The following is a 20,265-nucleotide window of genomic DNA, read 5'->3' on the forward strand; positions in this document are numbered from 1 at the left end:
CATGTACCTTGTTTAGTATAAGAAATTAAATAAGGTGTTATTGTTAGAATTTTAAAAATTTAATTATAATAATTTTGTTTAACTAAAAGATAAACATTAAAATTTTAAAGATAAATAACTTATTCTTAATAATAATAATTTTTTATTTGAATTAGATTATAAATCATAGTTTTGAAACCCGGCCCGGCGGGTCGATCCAGGACCCGGCCGGCCCGGGGCTGGAAACAGGCCGGGTTGAAAAAAAAATAGGGAAAGGAAAAACCTGGTATGATCCGGTTGACCCGGAAAAAACCGGTCAAAAACCCGGTTGTAACCCGTCGATTTTTTTTTTTTACTAAAACGACATCGTTTTGATTTAAAAAAAGAATTGATCCGGACAAATCGGACGACCAGATCAAAACCCGGAACCTGGGCCTTGGACCGAACCGGGTCTGAAAACTATGTTATAAATGCTTCAGCAAGTAAATATTACAAAACAATCTGTTTAGTTATTGTTTATGTTATTTTATTCAATAATGTTTGGTATGGTATGTTTTAAGGCTTTAGTCTTATCTTATATTTTTAGAATAATTCTGCAAACTTAGTTTTATTTACATGCATTTCTGATAGAGTTAAACTAAATAAAAAACTAATTTGAATTGACTTTATATTCTTCACTCATATAACAAGTAATTTTTAACAACAATTATAGACAAGAAATGGGAAAGAAATCTTCCCTTGGAATTCTGGATGGGTTTATGGATCCTCTATTACTGTTTAGATATTGAGTTTTTATGGATACTAATTCCACTCTATCTTTTATATATAATAAAATATTTATTACCTTTGATATAGAGAAAGCTAAATAAATGGCCTCCACTCTGCTGGTCAAACCAAGCATTTTTTTAATGTTAAAAGATATCTAAGCGTTGTTAACATGTTTGTTTTAGTAACACAAGAAATTTAACTGTAAAGTTAAGATTTGACATGTATATTTAATAAAATAAATGAAGAAGTACTTACATTCATAAATACTTAAAAAATTATTAACACCAACTAAAAACTAAATCGTGAAGTTGAGAAATAAATATAGATTAGATATTTGATATTGCGCGGTGGGGAGCCTTTCATTTTTTTATTTAATTATATGGTAATAATTTTTTTTATGAGAAGAGTAATAATTTAAATTTTATTGAAACAAACTAATTTGCTAGTATAATTCATAATTTTCTCATTAATAGTTTTAATTCTAGCAAAAAAATATAATTTTTTTTCCATGTCATTCATTTAATAAAAATAAAAAACAATCATAACACATACCCAAAAAAATTTAAACAATTTAAAATAAGGATAGAAATTATGTATCAACTTAAAAACCCCTTTATCTAAAAAAACATAAAGGAGAAAAAAATTGAAAAAAAATTCTTATCCGATAACCAAATAAAAATCAAACAATATTTTATTAAATACCCCAAACATATTTTTAATTTATTTATTTTGTTTAATTTAAATTGAGGGAAAAAAAGGTTAAAAAAAGGCTTGATGACTAGTTTAAATGGGCCAGCGCGCCCAACCTATCTAAAAAAAATACAACCATGTATGTTTGTTAGGTTTGGCTTGTTAAGCTATGTTTGCTCACTTGACATTTCTATTCTTTTTTCTTGGTCCAATTATTCATTACTATTTTTTTTTTAAAAAAGCACAAGACATGTCGTTTCATTTTCAAATTCAAACCATGAAAAGAGGTAGTTATAAAATCAATTCAGGACCTTTTTAACCAAAAAACCATTTCTCAACCTATTTTAACCTAAAAACACCATCAAACCACCAATAAACCAATTTCTCAACCCAAAATGGCTCTAAATAAATCCCAAAATACAAAATTAAATCGATGCAATTTTTATTTCTCAACCCGAACTATTTTTAAACCGATAGGTAAAAAATACCTTAATAAAACCCTTATTATCTAATGGAACTCATTGATAATAAGAATGAGTTTTTTTTTTTGTTACCTTAATGCAGACAACCAATTGTTTTCTCTCTCCTGTCTTGTTGATTTTCTCTTTTCTTTTTTAAACACAAGGATTGAACATGAATAAAATAGTTTTCCACCAAAACACATAATTCTTCAACTAAAAGAATCAAAATAGAAATTGAAAAACATCTCAAAGCATTTTTTCCCCCTAAAAGATGTTGGATGAACAATGCAAGGTAAATTTTTGTTGCATTCCCCCCTCCCCTCTTCAATTTTTATCCCCTTATTTTTTATTTTTTTTATAAACAACAAAACCATTTTCATTCTTTTTTTAAAAAATCTAGCATCAATTATAGAATATTGTTTGACACCCCAATAACATGATATAAAGTAAATTAAAATAAATTATCAAGTCCAATCCCAATTAATATAATATAAAAAGATGAAATAAAAAAAAGTTAGATGACCAAAGAAGAAGAAAAATAATAAAAAAACAAAAAAAAATACTATTACAATCCATAGTATTTTCACTCACATGCATAATGCTACAATGCATGTACAATGAAAATACTTAGTCATGGGAAAAAAACATTAAATTGGATTTTAAAAATATTTTTCTTACATATAAAAATGAGATTCACCATAAAAATTGTTCATGGGTTTAATGTATAAAATACAAAATCCTAAAATTCCTTCCAAACACTTATTTAATGGCTTTTTTTTATAAAGGGTGTTTGGAAGTGTGGTAGCGGTTACTTTTTAAAGTGTTTTTTTTATTGAAAATACATCAAAATAATATATTTTTTATTTTTTAAAAATTATTTCTTACATCAACATATCAAAATATGATATAAAAACACCAAAAAACAATTAATTTGAAGTAAATAAAAAAATAAAATAAAATAAAATTTATTTAAAAATACTTTAAAAATATAAAAATAAATAGATTTTATATTTCATATACCGAACCCTTTTTTGATCAGGAAAATCAAAGTTACTGATGTGTGCAAAAATCAAGTTTAGATTTCGAGACCTACAACACGACACCACACACAGGCATGGTTTTTGTGGCTTATTCTAAATTTACCCAAAAGCACGATGCCAAGGCCCATAAACGTGGAAACTGGATCAGCCTATAAATCTAAGAATATCAATGAGGGTTTAAGGTTGATAATTATCAGATTGACTCAAAGTCCATGGGCTGCTGCTATCTTCTCTTCTGCAACAGACAGACACCACCCTTTCTCTACGTGTGGCTCTCCCGCTCTGTCTCCTCCACTTCTTTCAAGATTCTGCGTCTTACCCTCCTCCTTCCCTTCCTTTTAAAATAAAACTACACACCCGTTTTCACCCTCACTGACATTTTATCATATAAGAGTAGAAGATTTTGAGCTTGCCTCTCAACAGCTTCATGTATTATAGGTGCCCATTTGAGCTAATTGGTTTTGCTTTTAGCTGAATGACCTCTCATCAATGCCTTTACTAGGTTCTTTCTCTTCTCCCCCTCTACCTGCATGCCTTAATTTCTTATTAAATCTCCGTGTTTTTCCTTAGAACTATGGCAAGTTAGCATTTTTTCCGTTTCTAGATAGTTCTACAGTTTTTGCTACAAGATATTCACTCAAAGTATTGCCACTTCTAACTCTATATCTGTATAATTTACTGTTATAATTCAGGGTTTTGCGGTTAGCAAAGAAGTTTGCTAAATGTTGTACGATATTCTTCTGCTTTTTTCTTTCACGTGCCTTTTCATTATTGTCTCTCACCGCTGACTGCCATTTTTTTGTATTGTAACTGTACAAAAGATTGTTGTTAGCATGCAAGTCTCTTCCTTTTATTTAGACTTTCTTGGATATTTGGATCTTCATCGCCTATATGCGGTGGACTTGTAGGAGTACTTTTCTTATCACTGAATTTGTTAATGGTTGGTTTCGATGGGCAGATATTGCTACTGCTCAGGCTTCCTTGCAAAATCATCTGGGCCTACTAAGGGTTCAAACCAATGCTCATTGCAAAGTTTTTTCAAGTCCATTTGCCTTTGGTGATGATAAGAGGCTGTTATCATTAGGGAAATCCATCAAATTCCGGAGAAAGATAAATGTTTTTGAGAGGAGTAAACTTCAGATAAAAGCTGTTGCTACCGTTGAACCGAAGTCTTTGGTTCGCAAGGGAGATGGAAAAAGGAAAACAAGTCTTGAAAATGAACAACTTGCTGCCAATTCGGATACCTTGCCTGCTCAAGTTGAGTCTTCAGGCGAAGACTCGATGGCATTAGATGACAAAGAAAACTTGAGACGGAAAAGGATTTCTAATGCAAATAAAGGGAACACGCCATGGAACAAAGGCAGGAAACATAGTCCTGGTAAGCAATATCTAAATACGTAGTTCTGCATTTGTCATTTTGTTTTCTTCATTTGTTGACTTGTAATTTGGTGATGTTACTTAAAGATTTTAATACATGTGCAGAAACCCTTCAGAAGATTAGAGAAAGGACAAGGCTTGCAATGCAGGATCCTAAGGTGATGTCATGTAAGAATAATTTATATATTCCCTTGGCATGACGTGATAAGTTTACAATCTACTCTATAATTGGATCCAGTTTTCAGATGAAAAACTTTGATACAAGCTTAAGCAAAGGAATTGATGAAGTTTTCTAGGACATTCAATCCCTTTGTCTCTCGATTATTGCCTTAAAAATGCAGGCCTCTGTAGCTAGCCAGCAGCTGAAACTCTTCCTAAAAACCGTAAACAACCCAAAATAATGCTTATTCTCCCATATCTGGCTGGTCCTCACCAAGTGCCAAGAAGGTCCTTCTTTGACTGTAAATTGTTCAGTTACACTAGTCTATGATATTGTGGTGGAATTAATTGAGTAGCCAGGAGGATTTACTGCAATGACCAATGATCAACGTTGGCCTTGGCACCTGACTTGTTGGTGTGCACAATGTTAAGAAAAACTGTAGTTAGCAACTGATTGTATCTTTTGACCTTTAATTGATTTGACATTTGTTTCTCTGTTCTTTTGAGTTCGCACTTTGTCTCAATCGCTTTACTTATGGTTCATCCAGGATGAACCTGTCCTTTTCCTGACCATTCATAAGTTAAATGATCTTCTTCATCCGACTCACCTTCATGGACAATTTTACTTTTACATTATTGTTTTAGCTAATGTATTGGATACAACATTAATGTATGCATGATATGGCTTCACAGATTTCACATATGATGACTCTATGAATAGGTGAGTCGGATGATATGGCTTCACAGATTTCACATGTCAATCCTATTCATAGAGTCATCATATGTGAAATCTGTGAAGCCATATCATGCATACATTAATGTTGTATCCAATACATTAGCTAAAACAATAATGTAAAAGTAAAATTGTCCATGAAGGTGAGTCGGATGAAGAAGATCATTTAACTTATGAATGGTCAGGAAAAGGACAGGTTCATCCAGGATGAACCTGTCCTTTTCCTGACCATTCATAAGTTAAATGATCTTCTTCATCCGACTCACCTTCATGGACAATTTTACTTTTACATTATTGTTTTAGCTAATGTATTGGATACAACATTAATGTATGCATGATATGGCTTCACAGATTTCACATATGATGACTCTATGAATAGGATTGACATGTTAAATTGTATAATTCACTCAAAATTTGGCTGTGCAGATCAAGATGAAGCTAGCCAACCTTGGACACGCGCAGAGGTGGGTAATTCTCTGTTTGCCTCTTTTGCTACAAATTTGATTTAAACTGCCATTTCTGCTGCTAATGCTAATAAAGGTTCCGTCACTTAACTATCTTAATTTACCTTGTAAATTGTTTCTTACTCGGGTAAAAGATTCTGATTGGAAGTTCTAGATGAAAATTGTGCGCACCATTTCTTGTTATCTTACAGCAAAGAGACAAGGGAGAAAATCGGGCATGGAGTTAGGTTGGGGTGGCAAAAACGCCGTGAGAAGCAGATGGTGCAGGAAGGTTGTTATTTTGAATGGCAGAATTTAATTGCAGAGGCTTCAAGAAGAGGCTATACTGGTGAGGAAGAGCTGCAGTGGGATTCCTACAATATCTTAAGGCAACAGCTTGAGGTTGAATGGGTGGAGAGCGTTCAACAAAGGAAAACATTGCCTAGGCCAAAAGGTAGCAAAAGAGCACCAAAATCCCTTGAACAAAGAAGAAAAATATCAGAAGCCATAGCTGCGAAATGGGCTGATCCTGTGAGTTCTTTCTGGTATTTTTGATGCTATATGTTTCCTCCAATGAATATTGATTCTGAATTCTGATACTGGACCATAAGATTAGTGGTAAATGAAGGGGTGGAAAAAAAAAAGAAAAAAGAAAAAAAAAGAGAGGCATGAAACAAAAATCAATTTTGGAATAAGAATTTATGATGTTGCTTGGCCAAGACATATGACATGTTGTATGACTTAACTGTCTAGTCCTAAAGTATTCCTTCATCAGAAATATTTGGTATGGAGCTGATATACCTGTGAAAAAATTAGTTGATCTGGACATATGCATATTCTGATATTTCTTGTCTAAATACTCTTCCATTATTTGCCATCTGCCTTTCTAGTATTACTCATCATTCAGCCAACTCCATGTTCTTTTGGTGATTGCATACTCATCACTCATGAGTTAAGTTTAATTATGACTCCTGATGATATAAATTTCAACTAATTCTACTCTGCAGCTGTGAACTCACACATATTTTATCCCCTATTACAATCAATCAACTTTCTTTTTTCCCACTAGGAATACCGCGAGAGAGTTTACTCTGGCCTTAGTAAATATCATGGCACGCTAGCTGGAGCTGCAAGAAAGCCAAGGCGGATGCCAAGTGGTAGTTCACAGTCTGCTAGACGGGACTCCTCAAAGAGAAGAACCAGTGATACAGAAAAGGGGTATACTAGAAGCCCAATCCAGCAGTTGAGGCGAAGAAGTAGGACACCATCATATAAGGATCCTTTGGCAAGTTCGAAGTTGGAGATGATAAAGAACATCAGAGCACAAAGAATTGCCACAGAAACCAAGAAAAATGAAGCCATTGAACGAGCAAGGTTAGTTTGCTAATGGTTGACTTTGCAAACCTAGTACATGACTTGCTATATGAGCACTAACTAAAGTTGAATTTAATAACCTGCACTATGAATGCATTACACATCTCAATCCATCATTTTCAGCACTTGTGTTTGGTACTATTCCACCTAACTAATTAAGTTCATTTGTTCTCGGTCCCTACCGGGAATTGTTACTGAAAAGGAAAGTGGTAGCAGTAATGAAGCTAGATGAATCCATCTTGTTCTGAGTTTCACAACTCTTTCTTTTGGTTGCAATTTGAACTTTCCACCAACATATTAGACTGCTCGCCTTGTAGAGAAACTATAATCATCTTATGTGATATCCTACAGGTCTTTAATTGTGGAAGCTGAGAAGGCTGCTAACGCTCTTGAAGCTGCTGCAATGAAGAGCCCCATTGCCCGAGCCTCCCTAACTGAAGCCAGAAAGCTTATTTCTGAAGCAATTCAATCAATTGAATCCCTGGATCAAGGGAATGGTGTATCCAGTGATAGCATATCTAATGTGAATGACAGATACCCATCTCTTGCACTAACTGAACTGGTTAGTGAGGATGAGAAGGAAATAAATGCAGGCAATGGAAGCATGGATCAAGTAGAGTTGAGACAAGTAAATGGGACCATGATCATGGAAACAAGTAAAGATGAAGACCTCAATTTCAGTAATTTAGCCTTCCATGATTTACTGAATGGTCAGGGGGAACTTCTCCCTTTAAGCTCCAGTGCATATAGTTTGCCTTCCTCAACCATAGACCATTCGAGTTCAGGAAAGCAACCTGACCAAGCGGAACCAAACGGGAGTCTCACGTCTGAAAAGATTAATCTACCAAATGGATCTAGAGTTCAGTATGTGGAAGAGGAGACACCTTCCAAATCAGTCGCTACTAAGAAATGGGTTCATGGAAGGCTTGTTGAAGGGACGGAAGGAGGTTGAGACAGTCCATAGAATTTCTCAAATATGATACATTTATGTCCCTTCTCATCTTCCCCTATTCTTCAGCTCCTTAATCGTCGGGAGAGGTCAACAATCCTGCTCAACACAAATTGGCTTCCGCAGTTTAACCGAGGGTCATGCGTTAATGATTCTATCATCCATCATATTTTGTTTATAGCTAGCATGTACTATTTAGAGATGCAAACGATTTTTGATTCACACTGCGCACTTGAAACATTCTTGGTCTCTCTGTAACTGTTCCATGTGAGATTCAAGGTTAGATCTTGTACTAATATTAATATATATGCAGAGGCGGACCAAATTGTATCCAATTGTTCTTATGCCTCTCAGCTATAATGCGCCTGCCATATGTTTATTTCTCTTGAATTATCTGAGCTAATAAAGTTAGAAAGAAGCTGAAAATATGAACCACGAACGCGTATCATGAACTTCAAATGTGATTCCTTACAAGCTCCAACAATGTTAACTTCACATGTACATGCGACAATAAGGGAGAGATCGACGGAAGGCGTGGGAACAAAGGTAGCTAGCCTAGCGTTTAGGACTGTTGGTAGGAGAGTAAGTTTTATCAGAGCGGCTGAGTTGGGAGTTCACAATTTTCTCCACCTTTTCCCTTCCTCCTCCCCTTTAGCTATCTCCTCCGCTTCTTCCCTCTGTAAAATCAATCAAGATTTGTTTAGATTAGCTGTTTCTTGGTTAGGTAAAAAACAAGAGATATGAATATATAGCCCAAGTAAATCATTGATGCTTACATTGATGGTTTCAATGACAGCAGCTCCGTTGGGTGCCTTTGCTGTCATTAGCCTCAGACTCCTTATCATGAGCAGCTCATCATGCTCCTCGCTGCAAACTCCAAAACCAATCTCTTGAGTCACCGGCCACCAACCGGTCATTTCAAATGTGATCTTGGATTCCTAATACAGAGGGTCCTTGTTGTTAAACATCAAAATTTAGATCCAAGGCGTAATTATATAGAAAAATGATAAAAGAGAGGGCTCGTGCTCGTGCTGTATCTGGAATTGTTACCAGATGTCCCCTGTAAGACATGCTCTTTTGGCATGTGTCTTTCTTCCTTTCCTTATGTGACGTTTATTACATTAATACAACCTTAAAATAATTTCTGTTTGAACACTCTCTATCAACTGAGTACACTAAAAAAGGGTGGCCTTTCAATCCAGGATTATTTTCACAAAGCCAAAGGATTTGCTGACATCCTTTCAGCTATTGCTCAACCTCTAGTAGAGTAAGAACTCATCTCTTATATTCTGGCTGGTTTGCCAACTTAGTATGATCCTCTTATCACATCTGCCAACACTCGTTTTGATCCAATGCAGCTTGATGAACTCTTTGGCCATCTTCTTACTCATGAACTACGTGTGGAACGAAGTTGCCACCTCCATCGATTTCTCTGCAAATCTAGCTGCTCTCTCTTATAAAAACAATGGTCGCGGTAAATTTTCTTCCGGTCCTCCCTCTCGTGGTATCAATAATCGAGGGCGTGAACGTATTCATAAGAGTTTTTAAGCCCGTTAAAAATAGATTTATCACTTACATTTATTTACATTCATATCTTTGCTGTGTACTGTAAGACAGAAGCCATCTATAAATGTTTCCTGTTGCTCCCAGAATAATTATGGGAAGCTAAAACTTAGAAACATATTTTTTACCTTTAATTACAATATATATATATATATATATATATATATATATATATATATATATATATATATATATATATATATTATATTATTGGAGGATAATCCAAATGGGTCTTTGCTGACTGAACGAGGTAATTATATCGTTACCATATCTTGAAGAAGATGAAGTTGAGCTGCTAGATGATGACATTCTTAGAGGTAATTACACGATGACTGGATTTTGAACCACTATGTGAGGGATTTGTGGTAGAGGAAATTAGGCGGAGAGCAAATTAGCCATATAGTCGTTCAGAGTTCTTTCTTCACCACTTTCACGAAAAAAAAAAAAAAGTTTAGACTGTTTAAGTTGTACTGTTGACATTAGGATTTACAATAATAAAAAGAGATAAAATCACATCACATCTTATAAAAAAAATAAAAATATTTTCATTTATTTTCATTTTTTCTGTTTTTTTTAATCTATCCCTCCTATATTATGAATATTAACTTAATTTCTTGAATAAAATATGTATATGTTTTTCATTTATTTTAAAAAGTCTTTTTAAGTTAGTTTTTTTTTTCAATCTTATTTGTTGTTTTTTCAAAAAAAAAATTAAAATTTGAAAAAAAAATATCTAAAGTTCATGTGTCATGATTTAATTTCAAAGATTGTTAAGTTATAATTCCATGGAGATATAGAGACAAACTATATCATTGTTTTGTGCATCACAATTTGGATCAATATTTTTTAAAAAGTTAAAAAAAATCTATATGTTGCAAATATTTTTTTAGTAGAAAATAATTTAAATTGTGAGAGAGACCTGATATAATCTAATTAACTTGATAGGTTCGAAGATAACTCAGATGACGAGTAAAAATATAATTTGATTAAAAAAATTCATGATGATATTTTTTTAAAAAAAAATATTTAGACGATAATATATTAGATTAAACCGGGTTAACTTAGATTAACCTGTTAAATTTATGACTTAAGTCATGAAACCATAATAACTCAATTTAAAGTAAATCGAAATAAATTATGAAACTCAATTTTCCAATCAACTCAATGTTCAAGAATAAAATTGAAAAAACAATTCTCTAAAATAAAAGGGACAAAAAAATGACTCAAGTAAACCTGAGTTAACCCGTCAAACCTACATCTCATATCATGAGATCAGAATAACCTCATAGAAAGTAAATGAAAATAAACTATAAAACTTAATTCTCAATTAACCAATGTTGAAGAATGAGAATGAAAAAAAAAATTACAAAAAAAAACAAAAAAATGATCAAAGTTAACACAGGTTAACCAATTAAACTCATAATTCAAGTTATTAGACTAGAATAACCTCATAAAAAATAAAAATAAAAAATAGCTATGTTAACCCGAGTTAATATGTCAAATCTATGACTTGGGTTATGAGACTGAGATAACCTTAGAGAAAAAAATTCAAAACAAATTATAAAACTTAAATTTCAATCAATCTATTGTTGAAGGATAAAATTAAAAAAATTAATCTAAAAAATTACACCTGAAACAACTAGAGTCGAAATGCTTTAGATGTTTCACCGCTTGTTTTATTATGCTAATTAAAGAGTGGATTTATTTATTTATTAAAGCTTTTCAATATTTAACTCATAACATTGATTCCATTTGACCCAACTTAATTATGTATGATTTTTATAAGATCTTGGTACTTGATAATTGTAAATGTTTAATCTATTGATAGAATATTAACATTTTATTTTTCTTCAAGTGATCCTGAGTATCTTTAAATAATTTGACTCCATGTTTACTCTATATCATCTATTTATTCATATAATAATAATAATAATAATATATGTATTGATCTAATAACATTATATATGGTAAATATTTACTTGATTAAGTAATTAAGTGCTGTATACAAGATGACATAATGAATTTATTAAAAATAATTGGGCCGGGCCGGTGGAGCTAAGAGAGTGAGAGAGGCGGGTGTGAAGTCATTATCCGCCACCGACGACTGATGGACATTCGCTTTACTTCCTCTTTAATTTTCCTTACCCCCTTACGCTTTCTCTACCCTCCGCCAGGACCACCACCTTAATCTTTCATCCGATCTCACCTTACTCTCACTCGAGATGACACGTACATAACTCATTCACATTCATCTCAAACCCACTAAACGACACTGCCCCACCGACTATCCCAAAAAGCAAAGCAAGCACCCAATGGAGAGAGATTCGTCAGACGAAGAGGACGATCGCGAGCACCTGATTGAACAAAACGATAGAAAACACCACCAGAACGGCGTCCCCCCCACCTCATCCCCAACACGCCGACGATCCACAACATTCGATGTCGAATCTCGGATACGACACCGTTTCAACTTCAACAAGAGGTACTCTCTGTTTGCTGCTGCTATAATATTCCTCCCTCTCTTCATCTTATTCCTTTCTTTCTCCACCGACATTCGGAATTTATTTTCGACCCATCTCAAGGTCGGGGATTCCCTTTCTATCCGAATGCGCGAATCCGAATTACGCGCTCTTTATCTGTTGAAAAAGCAGCAGCTCTCTCTCTTCTCTCTCTGGAATTCCACTGGCAATTCCACATTGTTAGAAAAGGATCTCAATTCCGTTTCCTTTGAAGATTTGAAATCTGCATTGCTAAAACAAATTTCTTTAAATAAAGAAATCCAACAGGTTTTACTAGCCCCTCATGAGTCAGGGAATGTGTCGTCATCGTCATCAGATTTAGATTTTAGCAATGCCGGTGGTTTCGTCCAGAGATGTGAAAAAGTGGATCAGAGATTCGCTGACAGAAAAACAATAGAATGGAAACCGAAACCCAATAAATTTTTATTCGCGCTTTGTTTATCTGGGCAGATGAGTAACCATTTGATTTGTTTAGAGAAACACATGTTTTTCGCTGCATTGTTGAATCGGGTCTTGGTTATCCCGAGCTCCAGGTTTGATTATCAGTATAATAGGGTTTTAGATATTGAGCATGTAAACGATTGTTTGGGGAGGAAGGTTGTTGTTACCTTCGAGGAGTTTGTGGAGATCATGAAGAATAAACCCCATATTGATAGGTTCTTTTGTTATTTTTCTGATCCTACTCCATGTTATGTTGATGAAGAACATGTCAAGAAGCTGAAGGGGTTGGGGGTTTCTATGGGGAAACTTGAGTCCCCATGGAAGGAGGATATTAAGAAGCCAAGCAAGCTTACTGTTAAGGATGTTGAGGGGAAGTTTGTGAGTGATGATAATGTTATTGCTGTGGGAGATGTGTTTTTTGCTGATGTGGAGGAAGAGTGGATTATGCAGCCAGGTGGTCCTATTGCTCATAAATGCAAGACTTTGATTGAACCAACTAGGATAATTATGCTTACTGCGCAGAGGTTTATTCAAACTTTCTTGGGGAGTAACTTCATTGCTCTCCATTTTCGGCGTCATGGATTTTTGAAGTTCTGGTATGTGTTGCTTTTTTCATGCCTGTTCCTTTATGTTTATTGCAGTTGGTGCTTTTTGCCTCTTTGTTTTAGCATGTGTGAACTGTTTTACTCTGTATAGTGTCATAGAGAAGGAGGGGATGGGGGAAAGGAACTCTTACATCTATCTAGTGTCTAATGCCCACTTAATAACTTGTTGTGGTGGTCACAGTCAAAATCTTTAAGCATTTTGCTTTTAAGCATCTGTAAAATTAGATGTTCAATCAGGAGATTCCTTGTAATTTTGAGCCATGAATCTGAAACTGAAGAAAAATAGGTATGAAGCTTTTAAAATGATGATTTGGTTGCAAGTACAGTGCATATGTTGTGTGTTTTTATGCATGTGTACAGGTGGCTTTATGCATCAACTTAGTTTTTTTTAATCAATTTATTACTCTATACATATATTTATAGACATATGGTGGAACTGCTTGAATACAGATTGATTTGTTTATATAAGATCTCATAGACAGTCTTCGAGCATAACACTTAAAATGCAACTGTTCACTTGTTTTAGAGCAACATCTATTTCTTGCTCCAATCAGCATGCATGATCGGATTGGGTTCTAAACATTATGAATGTTTATTTATTAGAATTTCTTTTATTAGAATTTCTTTTACCTTATCGAGAAGATTTAGACATCATGATGCCTCTAAGAACCCTTGTATTTTTGCCAGCAATGCCAAGAAGCCAAGTTGCTTTTATCCTGTTCCCCAAGCGGCAGATTGCATTGCTCGGGTGGTTGAAAGGGCCAATGCACCTGTGGTATATCTCTCCACAGATGCGGCAGAAAGTGAAACTGGTTTGCTGCAGTCACTAGTTGTGGTGAATGGAAGGACTGTTCCACTTGTTACACGTCCTTCTCGTAATGCAGCTGAAAAGTGGGATGCTTTGTTATACAGACATGGCCTCCAGGAAGATGCTCAGGTAAGACTAACTTTCTTTTCTTCCTGTGCATTTGTTTTAGCATGGGTTAAAGGAGATTTACATCCTGAATTTCATCCATTGCCTGTTTATTTTTACTGATTGTTCCCAAGAGTTTTCTGGGTGTGATAACAATTGAAAATGCATGTCAATTGATCCCTTTACATTCCTTTCTCTGTTTGATTTTTGGATTCCTTAGAAGGTGATGTTACACTTAATAAATGATCCGATTGGATCAGTTTTGACAAGGATGGTATTTGATCACAGGCTTCTCCTCCAAGCTTTTGGAGGATACATTAGTAGGCTTGCTTGGACTTTTGAATTTAAATAGCCTATTGATCATGAATAAAAACTCCACAATGGTGCAAGATTCTATCCTTTTTAGGATATTCTACAAATAGATGCGAAAAAAAAGAAAAGAAACCAGAGCCTACCTGGTTTGAGCTAAATTTGTTTGCAGATTACAAGTTAAACTATCCCTTTTGACTAGCTGTTTGTTTTGCTAAAGTGATCACTGTACTAGCACTGCTTCCATATTGTGAATGTATAAAATCTATCATAATTGGTTTTCTGGAATGCTCTAGTTTTATCAGATTTATCTTCAAAAAGACTTGTGAATCCTTTAGTGAAAGATGGATTTTAATGCAGTTCTTGTTGTGGATCAAGTAAATAAGTTTCAACTTTATTCCGCGCGGTGTGCAGAAGAAGTGCATTTAAATTCTTTTCCACTGGCATATAATTATTCATCGTGCATATGAATGACTCGTATTTGATTTTGTTAGAGATTAGAGAGAGGCCCACTTTGGCATCTTATTGAACAATAATGGTGATATTGTTCCTCCATTTGTCCCACTCTTGATTTTTCTCTTTCCTTTTTTTGTTCCCGCTTTATCCTTTTCTTCCTGGACATAATTGAAATGCACTCAGTTTGGTGCCTTTTTACTTTGGAAAATAAGTTCTCAAAGCATTTGATTTGCTCTGTTAATTTGGACAATGTGAAGACATTGTGTGAATTCAATAGTCCCTACGAATCTCACATATGATAACTACATGAGCGTATGCTGTATGTTACTTGCTGTCTGTTTTTTCCCCTCAAATTGAAAACTACATGAGCGTATGCTGTATGTTACTTGCTGTCTGTTTTTTCCCCTCAAATTGAAAACAATTTATCGGGTTTTCATTTGTAGGTGGAAGCTATGCTGGATAAGACAATCTGTGCTATGTCCAGTGTGTTCATTGGAGCCTCTGGATCCACTTTCACTGAGGACATCTTTAGGCTGCGGAAGGGTTGGGAATCAGCATCTTCATGCGATGAGTACCTCTGCCAAGGTGAATTACCTAATTACATTGCAGAAAATGAATGAAGAAGATACAGGAAACTGGTAGATGGTGCGCTGCCTCTTCAATACACATTAGTTCTTCGTGATAATCTGCCGGTGAGGCTGGTTTGTCATGGATACTCAATAAATCTGGAAATAACTCCTTGGTTGATGCCCAATTCAGTTAGTGGTGCCGAATTTCACCATAGCATGTATTTTAGTGTACCATAATAGGTGTTTGTATCTTGCACATAGCTTTTTCGTTTCATTGTGTCGGTCATGGCTGAGTATTATTTTTGTAATGCACATGGTATTAAAAACTAGTGACAGCAGCTGAAGAAATCTCGTTTCCATTTGTGTTGCTAGTGATGATGCTCCACAGTCTGTCTTCTCCTCTGCCAAGCTTATTCAGAAGCTTTCATTAAATCTGTAAGCTTTGTATTCAAAGATACAAAGAGGCTTTCTTTGTAGCTTCATGCTCAGCATCTTGGCGGCTTTCTCGAATTATCGATGGATGCCACTTAAATTTGCCTGAATTAGACGATCCAATAACCCCTTAACAATGTAATGAAAAACAATGTAATGACAATTGCTTCTTCCTTCTCGTCCATTTCAAAAAAGGAAAAAAAGAGTGGTTGCATCCCTTGATCCTCTTGATTAGAGAGTTCAACATAATTTAAATTCTTACGTAGAATAATATTTTATTTAAAATTCCTAGGTTCAAAACTCACTAGGGAATATAAAAAAACCATTTATGAATCTTATTTAATAACTATATCATTGACCTACACATATTTATTGCCCAGATTGGCAAAAATATATAATTTGATGATATTATCACCTACCGATCTCTATGATTTATTCATTTGCAGTTCTCCATTTTTAATTTCTTAGTAGTATAGTATTTCCAAATTAAACTAAAATTTTCCATTAAAAGTAAAATATAATGTCGTTGTTTCTGAAAAAATAATAATTCCACATTAAGATTATTTTGGAATTTGGATAGAGCAAGAAAATTAGAGAAAAATAATATGACTCTCCATTAATCTTTCTTCTGAACTTGTAGCAACTTCCCCTCCTTTCATTGACCCTTGTCCTGAAGGGTAAATGATGGAAATCGCAATTCCATCACTGGCAAACTCCCAGGTGGTTCCTGAAGGTGTATGGTCGTCTAGTGAACGAGCATATTTACTAAACTTCTCTACCACCACAAAGATAACCGTTTTCCTAAACCAATTTCGTGTTATTCAGGACCTACGCTCGGGGAAGATGATTGGGAAGGGAATTGAACGGGAGGGTCTTTTCTACCTCAACCAAGCTAAGAAAACAACGCGCAACCCATTCTCAGACTTCTAACCTAGACCGATGGCATCAACGACCTGGGCACCCCTCCTCAAACAAAGTTTCCCAGCTATTCCCAGGTTGAGTTTGGCCTTCCATTTTCGGAGAGTAGACACAGATATTTAAGATCCATACACGAACAATGAATTGTGAAAGGGAGATCCGGTTTGATCTTTTGGCTCGGCTTTCTCAGAATTCAACAGGTGATTTCTGCATTTATTTTATGCTTTTTTTGTATTTATATTCTTATTACAAAAACCTGTTTCTTTCATAACAATATGAAATACACCAGCAGGGGCTCATTCAGGTGACCGGGCGGTGGAAACTTGGTTAAAATCTGAGGTTGCAGCCATGGTGCTATCATCTGTGTGGTGTGTGTGTGCGCGTGAATAGTATAGTATATCTCTTGCTGGTTCTTTCTTTGACGAAAACATATCGGATTCTCCCTATCCTCCATTTTCATTGTCGCTTCAAAATGTATTTTTTTTTAAATATACATGAAAATAATATTTTTTTTATTTTTTAAAATTTATTTTTAACATTAACATAATAAAATAATTTTAAAACATAAAAAATTAATTAAAAATTAAAAATATTTCTATTTTTTTAAAATTACAGTTGTACCAAACTTCTTTTTACTTGCGTTTCAATTTTCACGTAATAGGAGACACTTTATGCTTTATGGTTTTTCCAATTTTAGTAATGGATAAAGTTGCATCCAAAGATGTCAATTCTATTTTGATTGGCATTTTGTTTTTCTTAATGGAACGATAAATATTAGTTCTAGAACATTTTCACGTTCCTTTTCGGTCCTATATTGTACATATAATTAACTAATACTCTAAAACATGTAGGGAAAGTGACATGTTTTTTTTTATTTGTTTTTGTTTTTTAATTTTGTGTTTTTTCTTTTTTTTTCTTTTTTTTTTCCCTTTTTTCTTGTTTTCCCCCACATTTTTTTCGTTTTTTTCTCCTTTTTTTTGGGTTTTGCATTTTTTCCCAAGACTATCTTTTTCTTCTTTTTTTTATTCTTTTTTGTTTTTGTGTTTTTTTTAAATTATCTTTGTAGATTTTTTTAATATTGAACTAATTGAGAATTTAGTTATGTGGTTTTTTTCTTTAAAACATTATGGATTACTATAATATTTCCCTACATGTTTTTTTTTTTTAATGAATTTTTTCTTTTTTTTTTCTTTCCAAAGTGACCTTTGTCGATTTTATTTTTTTCATATTGAGCTGGTTGAAAATTTTGCTTCGTAGTTTTTTTCTTTAAAACACCATGGATTGTTACAATGTTTCCTCACATTATTTTTGTTTTGCTACAGTGTTTTCCCACATATTGTTTTTTAAAATTATCTTTGTCGATTTTTTTTAATATTGAGTTGGTTGAGAATTTAGCTTTAACTTTCCCCACATGTTTTTTTTTTTCCATTTTTTTGATTTTTTTTTCCAAAATTGTCTTCTTCTTCTTTTTTTTCATTTTTCATTTTTTTTTCAGAATTGTTTTTGTTGATTTTATTTTTTTTAATATGGAACTGATTGAGAATTTAGCTTTGTAGTTTGTTTTTCTTTAAAACACTATGGATTGCTACAGTGTTTCCCCACATGGTTTTTTTTTTTTTTTATGATTTTTTTTTTCCAGAATTGTCTTTGTCGATTTTTTTTTCATATTGAACTAGTTGAGAATTTAGCTTCGTAGTTTTTTTCTTTAAAACACTGTGGATTGCTACAATGTTCCCATACATGATTTTTTTTGTTATGATTTTTTCAAAATTATCTTTATCGATTTTATTATTTTTAATATTGAGCTGGTTGAGAATTACAACTGTAGATTTCCTCATGAAACACTATAGATTCCTACAGTGTTTTCCTGCATGGTTTTTTTTATTTTTTTTTGCTATGATTTTTTCCAAAATTTTCTTTGTTGATTTTATTTTTTTAATATTAAGTTGGTTAAGAATTTAGCTTTGTAGCTTTTTCCTTGAAAACATTGTGGTTTGCAACAGTTTTTCTCCATATTTTTTTTCATAAACCTACAATAACGTATAAGCATGCTATAAGCCCGCAGCATCGCGTAGGCATGCATCTAGTATTTATGAGTGTGTGTGTGTGTGTGTGTGTGTAACACTCAAAATAATAATTTAACATACATGATTTGAATTCAAATTTAAAGATATATTAATTTCAAATTATATAATATAAACACAATGTTAAATATCTAAATATAATTTTAAAATTTAAATCATTCCTAAACAGTTAAGACTTAAGAGTCAATACTAAAAAGAATTTTAACTTAAAGGAATTCAACACGAATAAAATGTCAAAATATTAAAAAAATAAAAAGTTTTAATACAAAAAAAAAAGAATATAAATCAAACATCATCTTCATCATTAATATAAAAATAATAATCTTAATCTTGTTGTGGTATGTAAGAAAACATAAACTATATATTCTAATAGATGGTATTTTCACTAAACTCATCATCGCATTCAAAATGAATCTTTTCATCCTCTAAAGTCAAAGTAGACAAAAATATCTCAATAATCTCCCAACTTTAATTCTCATCATCAAGAATGTTAAGTTCTTCGTAAATCTACTCATTTAAGTCAATGTTATCAAAGTTAAGATCTAAAACGTCTCTTGTTTTGCTCAAATTTCTACAAACTAAAAACATAAAAGAAAATAACATCAATATAAAACATATATATTAGTGATAAATTCAATTTTTTAAAAATAATAGTAATGTTAATGAAAGTAGTAATAATGATTTTTAATATCATTATTAATATGATAATATTAATATTTTAACATAGTTGAATGCTCGAATTATAACGAATTGAAGACAAAATCACTTAGTCTCTTGTGCTCTAGCTTATTTCATCTTTTTAAAATGGATGAATTCAAATATACTTCAATTTCTCTCATACTCAATTGTACTACAACATTGACTAAAAACTCGAATTGCAAACTTTTGAAGTTCTGGAGTATTATTGTCAAATTTCTCCCACCATGTAACTAGTTAAATTGTTTTTAATAAATTAGATATTATACATACAAAAATAGCATTTATATTTAAAAATTACAAGCAATAAAAGTTATTACCCGGATTTAACTTTTTTTTTTACTTTACTCTTTAGATAATAAAATCACACTTTAGTTTTGTCAAACTTTTATTTGAAACGGAACAAACGAAACAAACCTAAAATATCTTGGCCAAAATTGAACGAGACTAATGATACGAGATCCTGATCGAGATGAAATTTGTTTTATTTTTTAAAATAATATGAGGTATATTAGCTATTTTGTCCAGAACATAATACAATTGACAACCCTGCATGTGTTTGGCTAGGCAGTTGAATCTGCTTTTCGTTAAAATTTAATTTTTTTTTCTTATAATTTTTTTTATGTTTTCGGTTTGTTTTGATGTGCACTTATATAATAAAAAATAAAAAATATATATTATTTGATACATTTCCAAACAAAAAATACTTTGAAAAATAATCATTACCATACTTTGAAACACCTCGTCAGACTCTTTGCCTCAATAGCTGGTCGTGTTTTATACTGTT

General features: G+C 33.1%; 2 protein-coding genes and 1 long non-coding RNA gene across 3 annotated transcripts; all 3 read left to right on the top strand.

Moving 5' to 3' along the window:
- Nucleotides 1–3,137: 3,137 nt before the first annotated feature.
- Nucleotides 3,138–8,308, top strand: LOC7471609 (uncharacterized). Its single transcript, XM_002303300.4, has 7 exons — nt 3,138–3,440; nt 3,897–4,316; nt 4,421–4,473; nt 5,634–5,671; nt 5,863–6,181; nt 6,720–7,024; nt 7,376–8,308. The coding sequence occupies exons 1-7, from the start codon at nt 3,428–3,430 to the stop codon at nt 7,974–7,976; spliced, it is 1,749 nt and encodes a 582-aa protein (XP_002303336.4). The 5' UTR covers nt 3,138–3,427; the 3' UTR covers nt 7,977–8,308.
- Nucleotides 8,309–11,640: 3,332 nt separating this feature from the next.
- LOC7461959 (O-fucosyltransferase 36) lies at nt 11,641–15,719 on the top strand. The gene is made up of 3 exons (XM_024597552.2): nt 11,641–13,092; nt 13,789–14,038; nt 15,223–15,719. Exons 1-3 carry the CDS (start codon nt 11,849–11,851, stop codon nt 15,397–15,399), a joined length of 1,671 nt encoding a protein of 556 aa, XP_024453320.1. The 5' UTR covers nt 11,641–11,848; the 3' UTR covers nt 15,400–15,719.
- Nucleotides 15,720–16,375: 656 nt separating this feature from the next.
- Nucleotides 16,376–17,213, top strand: LOC18096875 (uncharacterized). The gene is made up of 2 exons (XR_002980701.2): nt 16,376–16,898; nt 16,991–17,213. It is a non-coding gene; the product is annotated as an uncharacterized LOC18096875 (long non-coding RNA).
- The last annotated feature ends 3,052 nt before the right edge of the window (nt 17,214–20,265 follow it).

Source organism: Populus trichocarpa, chromosome 3 (genome assembly GCF_000002775.5).
Source record: "Populus trichocarpa isolate Nisqually-1 chromosome 3, P.trichocarpa_v4.1, whole genome shotgun sequence".
Classification (NCBI taxonomy): Eukaryota; Viridiplantae; Streptophyta; class Magnoliopsida; order Malpighiales; family Salicaceae; genus Populus; species Populus trichocarpa.

Excerpts from the sequence above, each read along its gene's own strand:
- LOC7471609 (XM_002303300.4), top strand. Across the intron at positions 6,182-6,719 it reads CTGCGAAATGGGCTGATCCT|GAATACCGCGAGAGAGTTTA; the intron begins GTGAGTTCTTTC and ends TTTTCCCACTAG. Across the intron at positions 7,025-7,375 it reads GAAGCCATTGAACGAGCAAG|GTCTTTAATTGTGGAAGCTG; the intron begins GTTAGTTTGCTA and ends GATATCCTACAG.
- LOC7461959 (XM_024597552.2), top strand. The coding sequence starts at position 11,849 with ATGGAGAGAGATTCGTCAGACGAAGAGGACGATCGCGAGCACCTGATT. Across the intron at positions 13,093-13,788 it reads CATGGATTTTTGAAGTTCTG|CAATGCCAAGAAGCCAAGTT; the intron begins GTATGTGTTGCT and ends TATTTTTGCCAG. Across the intron at positions 14,039-15,222 it reads GCCTCCAGGAAGATGCTCAG|GTGGAAGCTATGCTGGATAA; the intron begins GTAAGACTAACT and ends TTTCATTTGTAG.